This window comes from Hyperolius riggenbachi, chromosome 7 (assembly GCF_040937935.1).
Source record: "Hyperolius riggenbachi isolate aHypRig1 chromosome 7, aHypRig1.pri, whole genome shotgun sequence".
NCBI lineage: Eukaryota > Metazoa > Chordata > Amphibia > Anura > Hyperoliidae > Hyperolius > Hyperolius riggenbachi.
This window is the reverse complement of record NC_090652.1, coordinates 92532241-92549426: the sequence shown is the minus strand read 5'-3', so window position 1 is coordinate 92549426 and position 17186 is coordinate 92532241. Positions and strand designations below refer to the sequence as shown.

General features: G+C 44.2%; 1 protein-coding gene across 6 annotated transcripts in view; it reads left to right on the top strand.

Moving 5' to 3' along the window:
* Nucleotides 1-17186, top strand: part of RAB26 (RAB26, member RAS oncogene family) — a 704373-nt gene that overhangs the window by 71514 nt on the left and 615673 nt on the right. Inside the window, exon 1 of one of the 6 annotated variants that reach the window (XM_068244333.1) lies at nt 14900-14933. The exons of 4 other annotated variants lie outside the window; for them this stretch is intronic. In XM_068244333.1, the coding sequence (XP_068100434.1) occupies nt 14901-14933 (33 nt within the window). In that variant the 5' untranslated portion in view covers nt 14900. Of the gene's footprint in view, nt 1-14899; nt 14934-15065; nt 15083-17186 lie in introns of those variants that run through there. One more of the 6 variants, XM_068244335.1, reaches the window with a different exon arrangement.

Here is a 17186-nt window from a genome sequence, read left to right as displayed (position 1 = left end):
CTCTGGACACCTGGATAATGTGAGTGTTTGGTGTAACGGTAGTACTTTGAGTATAGCACAGGAAATTAGAGACAGTATGGGCAATACTGCTCTAGAGATAAGGAAACTTTCCAGTAGCCTGAGACTCCCCAAGGGGCGGAGTCAGGCTGGAAAAAGGAAGGTTCAGAGAGTGAGTGACAATAAAGACCAATGTGGGGGGCGGAGTTAGCGCGCGATGCGGGAGGACGCAATTTAAGTGAGCTCCGTCACACTCCTAAAATCCGAGGCTAATATCCTGCTTTATAGCGAACTTACTTGCTTAATCTGGGTCTCGTGGTACTGCTGAACTCCTGGGGATCATAACCATGTCCATCAAGTTGGACTCCGCCAAGGCAGCCGCTGAGAAATTAGCGCAATACCAATGGACTTCCTCCTCCCAAGATGGCGCCGACGGGGAATCCATGCAGGTCGCAGAGGAAGAAGCAGAGGCATCTAATAGCGATAGCGAACCGCCTATTCTGATTCCGGCATCTGAAGATACCGGAGAACTATCCTTAACCACGATCTATGAGAATCTTCTCTCAGCCATTACGGAATCGAAAACGTGCCTCACCACTAAGATAGAGGAGATGAAGGCGGAAGTAGGCCTCCTGCGTCAAGACCTCGGTAAGCTCCGAGAACGCACTACCGAAGTGGAAAAGAGAGTTTCCGCCTTGGAGGATTTGACAGCACCGTTCCCCAAACAGATCAAAGACCTACAGACCTCTGATACGGCTACTAAGGAGAAGATTGACGATATGGAGAATCGTCTCCAACGCAACAACGTTCGTATAGTGGGGCTGCCGGAGCGTGCGGAGGGAGATGCTCCGGAGGCCTTTATGGAGCGATGGGTCAGATCCACGTTCGGGTTGGAAGGCTTATCATCAGCTTTTGTGGTGGAAAGAGCGCATCGGATCCCGGGCCGGGCCCCAAAACCTGGAGCGCCCGCCCGTCCATTTATAGCTCGCCTTCTGAACTTTAGAGACCGGGATGCGATCCTGAGAATGGCCCGTCAGAAGGGAGCTCTCCTCTTTGAGAACGTTAATTTACAGGTCTTTCCGGATTTTTCGCTGGCCCTACAAAAGAGGAGAGCCACCTTCATTGAGGTAAAGAAAAAGCTGCGGGCCAAACATGTACCCTATTCCATGTCCTATCCTGCCCGCCTGAGAGTCGTACATGAGGGTAAGACGCTTTTCTTTGAGACACCCTCAGAAGCCATGGACTTCGCTACCAAGGTAACAACTGTTTAAAAGTTTGCAAAGCAATGCTGTAGCGCTAGATGAGATGGCATAATGTTTTCGGGCAGGTTGTTTGCCATGAAGAGACTCTCTACTACCCTGTTTTTTTTTTCTCTTTTTACTTCTGGAACTTTCCTCTAATAACCTGGATTTTCTCCGTATCCTGTGGACATGGATATAATAGGCACCAGGTCGCCCAGAAACAGTCAGATTTGCATATTTTCTAAAAGTTCACTATTAATCTGAAATACCAGGAGTGAGTTGGTGGACTCATGCCGCATTCACCCCCCTCAGAGGAGTAATCCTCACGAATCTGCACAAAATATGTTTTGTTTTTTCTGTTTATGCTTAGCCCTGATCTCCCCAGCTCCTTGGGTTGCGATATTAATCTCACTATATGGTATATATTATGTATGTGATGCCTATCAATCTTTATTATTCAATACATTCCCGTTGAGGCTGGTGGGGGGAGGGGTGTGGGGTGGGGAAGGGATTCTGGTTATGTTACGAGGGTATGATCGTGTGGTCTCAATGTATAGCAGAGTCTATCCTGTGGAGAATGTTACTGTGAAGCTGGATAATGGCTAGGAGTTTAAAATGTATATCATGGAATGTTAGAGGACTAGGGACTGTGATGAAACGTAACCTTGTATTTTCTTTCCTTAAAAAATATGATCCCGACATTTGTGTTCTCCAGGAAACGCACTTGACTGGAAGCACCTCCTCTAGACTTCGCAGACACTGGGTAGGGTGGGCCGCACACTCGGTTTACACTTCCAACTCCAGAGGGGTCTCTATTTTGGTTCATAAGAGGGTAAGGTGGCACATGATAACATGCAAAGTGGATCCAAATGGCAAATATATCTATGTACAAGCTGAGGTAGATTCCCTCCCGATTAAGATCGTAGCTGTCTATCTGTCCCCACCAGCTGCCCTTTCAGTTCTGAAACCAATTATACCCTGGATCTTAAATGACAGGGTCACACCCATAATATGTGTTGGGGACTTCAATTTGGTGATGGACGAGACTATTGACAGGTTCCCTGTCCCCGCAGGGGCAAAGGGGCTAGGTCAGACTTCCCTATCAGAATGGGCCCTTAATCTAGGATGGTTTGATGCATGGAGAACCCTAAACCCAGAGACAGCTGCCTTTACTTGCTATACACCTGCCAGGAAATCCCTCTCCAGAATTGATCTAGCTTTAGTCAATGACCTGGCCATCGCCAGGCTGGAATCTGCCGTACATTTAAATAGGGGAATCTCTGATCACTCTCCACTGCTGATACACTTCCGCTTGGATACCAGACAGGTTAATAGCCCCTGGAAGTTTAACAGCTTCTGGTTTACTCTCTTCCCTTCCCCAGATAGAACCATAGAGCAAATAACTACATATTTCCTTTGTAATAAAGATTCGGCCGCCCTATTCAGTGTCTGGGAGGCATTTAAATGCCACATGAGGGGATGCTTGCACGCCACAGTATCATTTATTAAAAGGAGCTCTCGGGAAAAAGAGGAGCGCTTGTCTGAGGCCTGCTCGGATGCTGAGGCCCTATATATTACCCAGCCATCTGACCAGAGCCGCAGACAATGGCTTCTAGCACAGAGGGAGCTAAACATCTGCTTAAATCATAAATCCAAGAGGAAATTGTTTTTTTACTAGACAATCCTTTTTTGAGTGTGGAAACTACACTGGAAGACTATTGGCCCAACTGGCCCACGGGGCTAGAGGATCTTCAGTGATTACAGGATTAAGTAAACTAGATGGCTCTCTAGTTAATGCCACTTCTGAAATATTAGAGGAGTTTGTCCTTTTCTATGACTCATTATACACCTCAAGACTGATATACTCTGAACATGACATTGTGCGATACCTCTCAGATTGTACCTTCCCTACTTTATCCCCTGAACAGGTAAAAATGTTAGATGCCCCCATTACAATCGAGGAAGTGGAGATAGCTATATCCTCATTGCAACCTAATAAGGCCTCCGGCCCTGACGGAATTCCAGCAGACTTTTATAAAAAATATAGAGATTTGATAATACAAGATCTACTAGCGGTATTACTGAGTATAGATTCCCAATCCGGCCTCCCCGATAGTTGGAATGATGCTACAATAGTTGTTTTATTAAAAGAAGGGAAAAATCCATTGCAGTGCGGTTCTTACAGACCGATATCCCTGCTAAATACCGATTATAAGATTTTTACCAAAATCATCTCCAACCGATTAGCTAAGGTAATTCTTGACATAATCCACCCCAACCAGACAGGATTTATGCCTGGTAAGGGGACGTCTATCAATATAAGGAGGACTTTAATACACTCGCAGATATCGCACAATGTCACCGGAGATAGAGCATTGGTGTCATTAGACACCATGAAAGCCTTTGATTCTATAGAGTGGCTTTTTCTAGATACCTGCTTGCAAAAATTTGGTTTTGGTCCTAGGTTTCTGGGCTGGGTGAGGGCATTGTATCGGAGTCCAAGGGCAAGAATATCAGTAAATGGTCTCTTTTCTCGATCTTTCACTCTTCATCGCGGCACTAGACAAGGCTGCCCACTATCACCTTTTTTGTTTGCTATTGCAATTGAAGCTTTAGCTATTAAATTTCGTTCTGCTTCTAATATTCGTGGGCTTACTTGCGATTCGCATACTGATATTATTGGCTTATATGCGGACGATGTAATTTTATTTCTTGAAGACACGCATACTTCACTTAAAAATTCAATGCAACTAATTAACCAGTTCGGGGAATTCTCAGGTCTGCAGACAAATTGGGAAAAATCATGCATTATGCCCTTGGACTCTGATGCTATCAGTTTGGACTCAGTTGAGTGCCCCCTACAGATAGTTCAGAAGTTTAGGTACCTGGGAATAGTAGTAACCAGAGACCCAGCAGAGTTCTTTAATGCCAATATTTCACCTCTTCTATCTGAATTAACAGCCAAGTGCAAAGCTTGGAGCTCTCTCCCCTTGGTAGTAGTGGGAAGGGTGAACTTAATAAAAATGATTTCTCTCCCTAAGATTCTATATGTGGTCCAGCACTCGGCAGTCCCCATCCCCAAGTCATTCTTCTCTAAACTAAACAGCTAGGTTGCTTCCTTCCTGTGGGGCAATAAGAGAGCTAGGATTAAACTACAGACACTCACTAGGCCATTAGATGAGGGTGGTTTAGCCCTCCCTGATTTCTTTCTATATTATTTGGCCGGCCAGTTAAGATACATTCAGGCGTGGATGCCATACTGAATGGACTAGTGAGATGCTACTGGCCCAGAATCTTCGTGGTGAAAATGTATTTACTTTTTTTGGAAGCTGGCGCTGGGAACTCCTATGCCTCTCTTTTGCCCCTACACAAGCTGGCACTACAAGTTTGGCGCTGTGGAAAGCGAACTTATAAATACTCTGACATCCCTCTTGAAACCCCTTTATGGGAGAACTCCAGCTTTCCACACCTGCTGTCTATCCCTGAGCCAATCTTCTGGGTCAATAAAGGTTTAATAAACGTATCACAGGTAACGACCAATACTGGTCTGATTCTCTTAGCAGAAGAGATTACAAATCGGTTTCAGGTCCCTAGATCCTCTTATCTTAGGTCATTCCAGCTTTCACATTCTCTTAGAGCCCAGTTCGGTAGAAGTAGCCTTCCCATATCTGACTATCCCTTGATTGGAGTCTTAAAAACACAGGGTGCCCAAGGTTTAACATCATATCTATATACCCATCTATTGAACGCTAAATTTGAAGGTCTAGACATGAAGGGACCTGCCAAATGGGATACTCAACATTTAGAAATACAGGAGGAAGACTGGGAAGATATTTTTCTCTCAGTTCGTTTAGCTTCCCCAGCTGCTCATAACCGACTAATCCAACTATACATTGTACATCAAGCATATTGGACACCTGTGACGCTGAAATCTAAAAATCTTAGAGACACAGCAGACTGTCCTAAATGTGGGAGCTCGGATGCAGACTTCCTCCACTTAATTTGGCAGTGTCCCAAAGTGTCCTCTTTCTGGGTACAGGTAACTCAATGTCTTGCTAATATGGTAGGTACTTCTGTCCCTCTTGCTCCTTTATTGTGCCTGTTTGGTGTAATGGAGGAGGATGACAACCAGCGATACAAACAAATTTTCCTGATGGAAACACTTTTTCTAGCTCGGAAAACTATAATACTTAAATGGCTGGCTGCTGACTGTCCCCAGATTCAACACTGGAAAAATTTAGTCAATGAAGTGGTTCAATATGAAAAGATCCTTTTCACTCATAGAGGTGCACCCACGAAATTTGGGAAAATATGGGATATTTGACTCGACTCCCAGGAAACACTGGACTCTCCACCAGAATGACGACTCAAATACCTAGTTAAAAAAGTACTGCGAGACTGCATGACATACCCCCATGTAGAAGTAGGATGTTATACAAGTGCCCTGTTGGCACTTGGGTTGTATAAGTGACCCTGTTAAATTATCTGGCAACGTAGGATGCTCTCCTGTACAATATACCATCATGACTGTATATGACTGCGATTTATATGATCTGCATGTTAATGTAAACTTAAGCTGATATTCCAGATATGTTTCAGGCTTGTTGGATTGTATTATTCTTTTATGTCAATAAAAAGAAGTTAAAAAAAAAATAAATAAAAAAAAAAAAAATAAAGACCAATGTCACTGAGTGATCTGGAGACTATCTCTTAATAGTAGCGATAGCTCTCGTGGTCGGGCAAGCCAGGTCGGCAACACACGGTCAGATAAGGTACATAGACAGAAGGCTGATTCGGTATCCAAGGCAAGCAGGGTTTGGCAACAGAGTATCAGATGTGCGAGGTACCGAATCAGAGATCAGAGGAGTAGTCAGGAAAGCAATAAGTCATAGCAGATATAACAATGCCTAGTCTGGGTGTGAGGTCCTTGGTGTCTACACCCTGGAACTAGTCTGATGTATAACAAAATGGTAGCACAAGTTCCCTAGTCTGGGTGTGAGGTCCGTGGTCTCTACACCCTGGAACTAGTCTGATGTATAACAGAATGGTAACACAAGTTCCCTAGTCTGGGTGTGAGGTCCGTGGTCTCTACACCCTGGAACTGGTCTAAGCATAAACAGATTGATAACACAGGTTCCCTAGTCTGGGTGTGATGTCCGTGGTCTCTACACCCTGGAACTGGTCTAAGCATAAACAGAATACAATACAAGTAATCTGGCTCAGTGTGAATTCCCAGGTCCACCTGGTTCAAACACACTGCAGGATCTGACTAAGGTCTGAGTGCTTCCACGTAGTGTTCGCTACGGCAGACAACTTGTGACTGGCCAGCAGCAACTATATATAGTGTAGCGCTCTCTGGCGCCACCTCTAAGTGATGGACCAATAGAAACTTGCTCTGGCGTCAGCTGACCAGCCTGGTCAGCTGGTCCCCTCTTGGCCGTCATAAAAGTTCTGCCTCTCAGTGCGCATATTCCTAAACCTGTGTGAACTAACAGACTCAGCCACACCAAAGGCACGCTGCTGCGTGTAAACCGCCGCGCTGGACGCGGAACCAGCTGCCTCACTGTCAGTACATGCGGCGGCTTTTCCGCGTTTTCTCACAGTCATGTTCTCATGTGTCTCCCCCATATCCTCTAGGGACCCATCCACCCATGTAGAGTGTCCAAACAAAAGCATCTGTTAGTGAACACATGGGGGGTGTGTGAGGGGCAAACTGTGTGTAAGAGATTGTTCCTGTGGTTTAGATTTACCTCTTCCTGGGTGCTGGTACAAGTTCCTGTCATCTTCCTACTCCTTTTGAGAACTCTGGAACACTTCTGGAGGTTTTGAGAGAAATGAGACAGTGCCAAGACTTGCGTCTGTACCTGGATGGGGCAATACCTGCGGATATGGGGGGGGGGGGGGGGGATTATTATCCACAGGTCTGGCCATTATGATGGATTATTCACAAACATATTTACATATTTGAGTCAATGTGATCACTTTCTTATCTATTGGCGCATGTGTTGAAATGCCCCAATCACGAATACACTAGGGCCAGTTAATTAAGAAGCTATCGGTATTTTACTGTGTTTCTGCTTTGTAAAGTGGAATTGAAGAACACAGGAAATCTACACAACATAGGGTGGGAACAACAAATCCATGCAGCGCTTGCCATATTTTGCAGTGGATCCAGGAGCTTAGAACAGCAAAACCAGAGCTGACTAGTGCCTCAAGCACGGTCCTTGAAATTGCCACATAAGTCTCACACAGGGTTCAGAGAGATGCAGGCCAATGATTTCTGCAGAGCAGTGATGCACATTGTCATTTGTCAATCAGTTCTATGAGTCACTTAGAGATATGTGTGATGTGTGCATCCACTCTTTTATCTGCCGTACTCAGGTTTTTAACAATGGGTCTTTTTGATGTTAAAGCCCTACAAAACTCAAAACAAGCTAAGGCAAGTTCAGAAAAGTGTTATGTTATGTTGAGCAGTGTGAATTTTAATTATTAAAGTGGACCTGAACCCTTGCACAGGACAGAAGGAAAACGGAAAAAATGCAACCTGTCTAATTCCCTCTCATTTGTGTCTAATCACAAATTGTAATGTGATCTCTTCCCTGTGTTAGCTGACTGCCACGGCAGGTAAACTCATTTGAAAGCACAGAATGTTAATATGTCTGCTTCCATGAAAGCATGAAGTAGAAACACTGCAGATTTATTGCAGGATCTGTATCAGCTGTAACACATAAATGTTTCTCTGTAATGGTTATTATGCTGTTGTGTATCTTTTAGAGCAGAGAGGACGTTCTGAGTTCTAGTCTCCTGTAGCCTCCCTGGCGGTAAGCCCGACCTGAGCACGGGCTGTGATTTCTATGTGCACAGTGGTAAGGCCGTGCTCAGGTTGGGCTGTGAAGAATGTTGCTGCTGCTTTGTTTACCTGGGTCCTGCGCGTGATCAGCGCTGCCAGCGGGACCCAGGTTTCTCCCCTCTAACCTTTTTTTGAAGTTTTTCGGCCGCCGGGATCCCCAAGTACCCTCTATCCTTCCAGGGCCAATCAGTACGTGGCGGCGGGGGAGTCGTGATGTCACGCGGCGGGGGCGGGGCTAATTTTTAAAGTGGACCTGAAGATGTTCATGTAATAGATTGCGGAAAAGCCGCCACGCGGACTGGCAGCGAGGCGGCTGGTTCCGCATTCAGCTCAAGCGGTTGACACGCGGCGGCATGCGTCTGATGTGGCTGGGCCTGTTAGTGCACACAGATTGAGGAATACGCGCGCGCGCGCGGAGGCGGAACCTTTATGACAAACGGAGAGGGATCAGCTGACCAGGTTGGTCAGCTGATCTCAGAGCGGGCGGCTATTGGTTGATCAGTGCTGCGTGGCGCCAGGGAGCGCCGCTCTATATATAGTTATTGCTGGTCAGTCTCAAGTTGTCTGCCGTTGCGAACACTTACGTGAAAGCACTCAGACCATAGTCAGATCCCACAGTGTGTTAGAACCAGGAGGACCTGGGAATTCACACTGAGCCAGATTACTACTGTGTTACTACTGTGTTACTATTGTGTTATACTTCAGACTAGTTCCAGGGTGTTGAGACCACGGACCTCACACCCAAGACTAGGGACACTGTGTTACTATTGTGTTATACTTCAGACTAGTTCCAGGGTGTTGAGACCACGGACCTCACACCCAAGACTAGGGACACTGTGTTACTACTGTGTTATACTTCAGACTAGTTCCAGGGTGTTGAGACCACGGACCTCACACCCAAGACTAGGGACACTGTGTTACTACTGTGTTATACTTCAGACTAGTTCCAGGGTATTGAGACCACGGACCTCACACCCAAGACTAGGGACACTGTGTTACTATTGTGTTATACTTCAGACTAGTTCCAGGGTGTCGAGACCACGGACCTCACACCCAAGACTAAGCCTTATTTGTTACCTGTTATGACCATTTGGTCTGTTGACCTCGCTCTTGCTTTCTGATTCGGTACCTCAGCATATCTGCCTTCCTGTTGCCAAACTCTGCCTGTCCCCGGTTACTGAATCAGTCTACTGTCTCTGTACTTTATCTGCCCGTGTGTTACCGACCTAGCCTGCCCGACCTTGCGAGCCATCACTCTCTCTAGAGATAGGCCTTCCTGCTATTCAGCCTGGGGCTCCTTCCCCTTTGGAAGTCTCAGGCTGCTGGAAGATCTTCATACTTCCCAGAGGGAGGTATTCCTCATACTGCCAAGGGCCGCCTGCTCCTTGGGTGGTCCTACTCAAAGTCATTACTGTTGCACCAAACACTCACACTATATAGGTGTCCAGAGGTTAGTCATATCTGTATTATTGGTGATTCTGCAGGCCATCAATAATCAGGTATACATCTGTATTCTTGGTGATTCTGCAGATCACCAATAATCAGATTCTCAGTGTGTGCTGACACCGATCGATATATATATATACAGTGGGTTGCAAAAGTATTCGGCCCCCTTGAAGTTTTCCACATTTTGTCACATTACTGCCACAAACATGCATCAATTTTATTGGAATTCCACGTGAAAGACCAATACAAAGTGGTGTATATGTGAGAAGTGGATCGAAAATCATACATCATTCCAAACGTTTTTTTTTACAAATAAATAACTGCAAAGTGGGGTGTGCGTAATTATTCGGCCCCCTGAGTCAATACTTTGTAGAACCACCTTTTGCTGCAATTACAGCTGCCAGTCTTTTAGGGTATGTCTCTACCAGCTTTGCACATCTAGAGACTGAAATCCTTGCCCATTCTTCTTTGCAAAACAGCTCCAGCTCAGTCAGATTAGATGGACAGCATTTGTGAACAGCAGTTTTCAGATCTTGCCACAGATTCTCGATTGGATTTAGATCTGGACTTTGACTGGGCCATTCTAACACATAGATATGTTTTGTTTTAAACCATTCCATTGTTGCCCTGGCTTTATGTTTAGGGACATTGTCCTGCTGGAAGGTGAACTTCCGCCCCAGTCTCAAGTCTTTTGCAGTCTCCAAGAGGTTTTCTTCCAAGTTTGCCCTGTATTTGGCTCCATCCATCTTCCCATCAACTCTGACCAGCTTCCCTGTCCCTGCTGAAGAGATGCACCCCCTAGCATGATGCTGCCACCACCATATTTGACAGTGGGGATGGTGTGTTCAGAGTGATGTGCAGTGTTAGTTTTCTGCCACACATAGCGTTTTGCATTTTGGCCAAAAAGTTCCATTTTGGTCTCATCTGACCAGAGCACCTTCTTCCACATGTTTGCTGTGTCCCCCACATGGCTTGTGGCAAACTGCAAACGGGACTTCTTATGCTTTCTGTTAACAATGCCTTTCTTCTTGCCACTCTTTGATAAAGACCTACTTTGTACAGTGCATGACTAATAGTTGTCCTATGGACAGAGTCTCCCACCTGAGCTGTAGATCTCTGCAGCTCGTCCAGAGTCACCATGGGCCTCTTGACTGCATTTCTGATCAGCGCTCTCCTTGTTCGGCCTGTGAGTTTAGGTTGACGGCCTTGTCTTGGTAGGTTTACAGTTGTGCCATACTCCTTCCATTTCTGAATGATCGCTTGAACAGTGCTCCTTGGGATGTTCAAGGCTTTGGAAATCTTTTTGTAGCCTAAGCCTGCTTTAAATTTCTCAATAACTTGATCCCTGACCTGTCTTGGACCTGTCTTGTGTGTTCTTTGGACTTCACGGTGTTGTTGCTCCCAATATTCTCTTAGACAACCTCTGAGGCCCTCACAGAGCAGCTGTATTTTTACTGACATTAGATTACACACAGGTGCACTCTATTTAGTCATTAGCACTCATCAGGCAATGTCTATAGGCAACTGACTGCACTCAGATCAAAGGGGGCCGAATATTTATGCACACATCACTTTGCAGTTATTTATTTGTAAAACATGTTTGGAATCACGTATGATTTTCGTTCCACTACTCATGTGTACACCACTTTGTGTTGGTCTTTCATGTGGAATTCCAATAAAATTGATTCATGTTTGTGGCAGTAATATGACAAAATGTGGAAAACTTCAAGGGGGCTGAATACTTTTGCAACCCACTGTATATAATATATATATATATATTGTGTGTATATATGCTGTGCATGTATATATATATATACACACACACACACACACACACACACACACACACACACACACACACACGTCCTTGTACATGGATTCACATGCACGTACATACATACATGTACATACATACATACATGTTCATGTATGTATGTACATGTTTGTATGTACAGGTATATAGAGAGAGAGTTTAGCCTCATTTTTCTCTAATTACAAGTTGTAATTTGATCTCTCCCCTGTGTCACCTGACTGCTATGGCTGAGATAGCAGAAAAGCTTATTTGAAAGCACAGGATAGTAACAATATAGCCATTTGGTTCCCAACTGCTTCTAAGCCAAGTACTTCTGCCATACTGTTACCGATTTTTGCCCTGATTTTGACTACTTTCTGCCTGCCAACTGCACCGACCTCTGCTCTGGTTTTGACTACTCTCTTATTTGTACAGTTTCAAAATTTTTAAGTGTCTTCATAAATTTAATTAATTCACAAAATTTGTGTTCTAGTCTTTTATTTGTATGCAGAATGTCTACCAGGCTTTTATTTTGTCATATTTTGGTAAATTATGAGTTGGAGGCCGAAAATTCTAGAAAAAAATTTACCGCTTTTGACTCATAATTCCAGACACAAATGCACCGCCAGGGAGCTGGACATTCGTTTTTCAAACTGAAAAGTTATTTGTGTAGTTGTGCCTGCTGCATATTTTCATACAAAGGTAACACCTCTAGTTATTGCCTTTCAGCAGAGATGTTTTTATTTTACCTACTTCCTGTTACCGCCCTCTTGAGGAAACGAGCCCTTAGGGCCCTACTAGACTGAATGAGCCTCAATAAAATAATTGAAATGCTTGGGTTTTGCTGATTAGAGCAAAGAAGACCGGCACCGCTGACTGTATTTAAAGCTCTTTAATAGCACCTGTTTCGGTTACACAACCTTTTTCAAACTGCTCAATAGCCATAAAAAAGTGACACACATACACCTTTAAATACACCCTCCCTCTGTGGGAGGGGCCCCAGAACGGACCTGATAGAGAACTGTGTCCCTATATGCAAAGTTGATAGAAAGGCGTGGATACACATATCGTAGCCAATAGAAACAAGTACCTGTAAGATGTAGGTCTCCCCGCCCCCTCTCTGGAGAATCGGCAGTCCTATAATGGCAAAAAAATGCCCGCATGGCATATCTCCCGTTCCAGCTCGCATTGTATACCGATGCGGCTACCGCTCTGACAACTTCCAGGTCAACCCGGAAAGGCACAGCGTGTGTCAATTTTTTATGGCTATTGAGCAGTTTGAAAAAGGTTGTGTAACCGAAACAGCAGTCTGTCACTGCTGCCACTTGGTGCTATTAAAGAGCTTTAAATACAGTCAGCGGCGCCGGTCTTCTTTGCTCTACTTGGACTGTGCTCCCCAGGAGGCACTGGGGAGAGGCCTTGGCACGCTGCATTCCCTGATTGGAACAGTGCTCCCTTCCTTCTGTTAGTGTAGGTTTTGCTGATGGCAAGGGCATTGTGACAACACAATAATAGCGGTGCCTTGTGCAGAGTAGTTCCCTCCATTTCACATCCAATTGAAATCGTTGTGTCTGTAACTAAAACGGGCTCTGTATGAAACAAAGCACCTTGGCTTAATACAGAGCTTGTTTTGGTTACTCCTTGATTTTGCCCGATGAAGCGGGTCATACCTGCAAAACGCATTGCTTTGTGGAGATTACAATAAAGTTTTTCTTTTTTAAATTTGATAAAATCGAGTCATCATTGGGGAGGAAAGTCCATCACTACCACTCTTCTTAACCACTTAGTGACATGCAGACATATTAAAACGTTCTGTTGGAGCCTCTTAATGGCTCCAGGATGTTTTAAAATGTCATGCACTGTTGCTGTGCGCGCTCCCGTGCGTGCATGCGCGCTCCCGCACGTGTACGTGCATTCCTGTGCATGTGCTCGTGAAAATAGTGAAAAACCCACCTAAAAAAAAATTACACCTTTATTTCCAATACTATATACTAATACCATACTTTGTACTAGGGACATAATTAAAATCTTGTTATAACCAGGACAAATAGGCAGATAAAATGTGTGGGTTTTATGTACAGTAGCAGTGTTTATATTAAAAATATAGGGGATAAAATTGGAGTAATTGTGTATTTTTTCATTTTTTCCTTGTTTTCCCCTTTAAAATGCATAGAAAATAATGTAATTACTGAAAACAAATATCAACCCCCAAAACCCCAATTGGCGGTGAAAAAAAACAAGATATAGATCATTTCATTGTGATTAGTAGTGATTAAGCTATTGGCAAATGAAAGGGATGAGCACTGAAAGGTGAAAATCTCTCTTGTCCATTAGGGTAAAAACCTCATTGGGGTGAAGTGGTTAAAGAGGAGCTGTTAGGTATAGGGTCTCAGAGAAAAAAAAACACATATATCAGTAGATAAATATTGGCTGTACTTACATTACATATGCATTTCACTGTCCACGTTTGGATTTCACAGAATTTTTATATAGTATTTGCAGAGAATGATGCTCCTGACAGCTCATGGCAGGGTCCATGTTTGTCTGTCTACTATGAAGCCAATTGTGATGTCATATCCTCCCTGCTTCCTGATGATTCGACTCACAAAAAAGATCCTAATGGACAACACTACTGTGCAGTGAATATTAATTAGCCATGTGGCTAGGAACAATAGCGGACTCATGCAGTATACTCTAACGGAACATGTGCCCTGTGATTTTTCAATGCTGGCTGCTGTTACAAGCTGCTGTAACATTAGCCTGTAACTTCTCACTGTGAAAGCAGCCTTAGGGCGTGATAGGGAAATGAAGGGGATGACCCAAGGTACTGCAGTGGGGAGAAGATGCAGCCTCAGAATGCTTTGCAGTATCTGTTATGCATCCTGCTGGCCTCCTTCAGAGCTTGGGAATAACCAGCCTTGCTGTTCAGCACACATCATAGTAAGAGAGATTTTTAACTTCAGTATTGCCTTTTTGGCTTCCTTCTAAACTGTTTAACACAGGAGAATAGAGGTTTTAATTAGCTTTTGCAGCCTGACAGTTAGTCTTTAAACAGTTTTTAGTGTATATTTTCCTTCTTGGCGCCTCTGTTTTACAATTATTTGCAAGTTTCATGCACCCTTGGTGGAGGCATGCTACCCCATTTTCTTCCAATCTACTGAGTGACTTCTTGACCCGTATGAGGTCAGGTCTAATCTCCACACTTGCCTATACAGTGGTTGCCTTAGCGGTGAGGATCATTTCATACAAAATACCTCACATCTATATAACTAGAACATGCTACACTATTGTGGGCTCTCGATTTCCCCTTTTGTCTTTCTGTATATATTGTATGTGCGTTTAATTCTTAAACACAAGCAAGGGAAGCCCATTGGAGCTCTTAGTGTACTCCTATTTAGCATGGTGTAAATCCAGGCTAAATAGGAAATCAGATTTCTGGCATCTCGAGTCACTCCTGTGTAGCTTCTGTGTTACAAGCAGGATGATATTTGCTCATCTTGACATACTGTGAAGTGTTTGTCAGCAGGAAGCGTCTGCTGGAGTAACTGCTTTTAACAGATCTGACCACTGATGTATGATGCATTTTCCAGAGGCTGTCAAAACACTGGTAGGCGATGGAAGAGTGATATATCCTCCTCTGGGTGTAAATAGAGTTGTGTCTCTTCCTCTGGAGGCGTTCATTTCTCGTGATAGTGGAACCTGTTTATTAGGACCTGACAGCCCGGATCTTCTGCCTTTCATTGGCATTTATAAGGGGTAATGGTGAATGCTGCTCGGTGTGCATTTGGGCAGATGGAAATGAAGCTAATTGGATGGCTGTGCAACAAGTTATCAGTGAGGCTGCAGCACGTCTGAACTTTAATATTTTTAGTGTCTCTAGCAGCGAATGAGACGAAACAAGCACAGCAAGGATGCAAACATCAATTATAAGTCAATTTCTCCATTCTATCTTAGGCTAAAGTAAAGGTTTGCCTGGGGTTTTCCTTTAAAGTCCAATGATTTCCCGGTGCTGTGTAAGCACTCAGTGGCAGGGATTGTTTTTATGCAAGTATAAGCAGATGTCAGATAAATTCACTTTAAAGTGAACCGGAGGCAAACCTTGGGTCAAAAAGCGAATATTAATCTAGAAGAGGCGCCTCTGGATCCTGTAGACTCTACAGTGTAGAGGCTTCCTGTGTCTTCCTCGACTTTGCCACTCTTTGCCGCGCTTCTCTTCATGCACAAGTGCGGCCATGCTGCACATGCACCAGCACATGGCCGCGCCTGCACAGTAGCACAGAGTCACTCGTACAGGAGTGGCTCAGGGCTACTGCTCAGGTGTGGTTATACTCGCACAGATGCAGTACGCCAATGTTTGTGTATGAAGCGGAGTGCGGCCCGGATCTTCAATCTAACAAGCTCTTGTCTGGTTTCTTTGGGGTTTCCAAAACAGAGGCTTGCGTAGGAAGCCTCTACAGAGGCTTTCCTCTTCTTAGGTACGTATCCACTTGTTGACCTGAGGTTCGCCTTGGGTACACTTTCAGATCAGGAGTACCTTTGCCAGCCACCTCCTGTAGAACTGACTTTCAGAGCAGCAGACTGCAGTCTTTTTGAGAGAGTTCTCTCTGTGCCCCACCCTTTTTTCGGTCTGAACAGCAGGATGATGATGGGCCAAGGGAAGCCCCATACTCAGGACCAGCTGTTACAGAAAACCTTCACTCAGTGGCGTAACTATGGATGAAGGTGAGTGGGGCATGCATACTCATCTACTCCCAGCTATCTTTACACAGCCATAGAGCAGCTTCGCTGAGCTGTCTGTGGCCGCCAAGTGTCCTAAAAGCCACTTCTAGTATTTGCACTTTGGGAGAGTAAGTTAAGCAGCCGTGATTGTTACTAAACCAGTTATGGTGATCTAATAACGTTATGACTCCGAAAGTCCAACCTTCGGAGGTAGAGCCTTCTGTCATGCCCTTACCCTTAGGAACGCCTTGCCAAACCCAATCAATACGGCTCCAACCATGGAGAAGTTTAAATCAAATCTGAAAAGCCCCCTGTTTAGTCTGATGTTTGTGATAACACACCACTATGTAATGAGCTCAGACAAGAGTATGCGCTTTGTGTACTGCAGGAGAAGCTCTTTGCAAATATTGTGCTGTTACTGTTGGTTCCCATAGTTTGAGTGACTGGAAGCAATAGGGCAGAAAGGCTTGTAGATTGGGAAGATGTTTGCCAGAATGTTTACAGAGATGAGCTTTAAAATCTTTGCTAATTTACTAAAGCTTTACATGTAATGCAGATTTATTGCATTAGTAATTTTGCTCTGATAAGGGCATAGGTGAAGATGGCATACACCTTTTGTTTATATACAGCTGCAGCAGAAAGTCTTATCAGCAAATTTCTTTATCAGTCGATATTCTGCAATCTAAAAGCTTATTGGAGAGAGTTTCCAGCAGAAACGCCATTTGACAACTGAGGCCACACTAGTCTTCTCCTGCTGATCACAGTCATATCAGCACTACCTTAAGTATCCACTGAAAACTACCAAAGTCCTGGCTGTGTAAATTTGTTTGGAATATTATATTTTCAAAAAACAACAACAAAAAAACAACTGAAATGGAAAATTACCAATTTCATAAGAAACAGATTTCAGGAGGCACACACAGCTATCATGGCTTTGAAGAGACACTACGTGGTTTTATAAGTGTGCAGCATTAACTGTAATCAAAATAACAGAATGAATAAAATAGCTTTATTTATTTTTTATTTTTTACAATAGTTATTTATAAATTACTAGCTGATGGCCTGGCGTTGCCTGGTTATGTATTTGCCTGATGTTGGCTCCACCCACCTTTTCTATCCCTAACACACAATTACTCAGTTA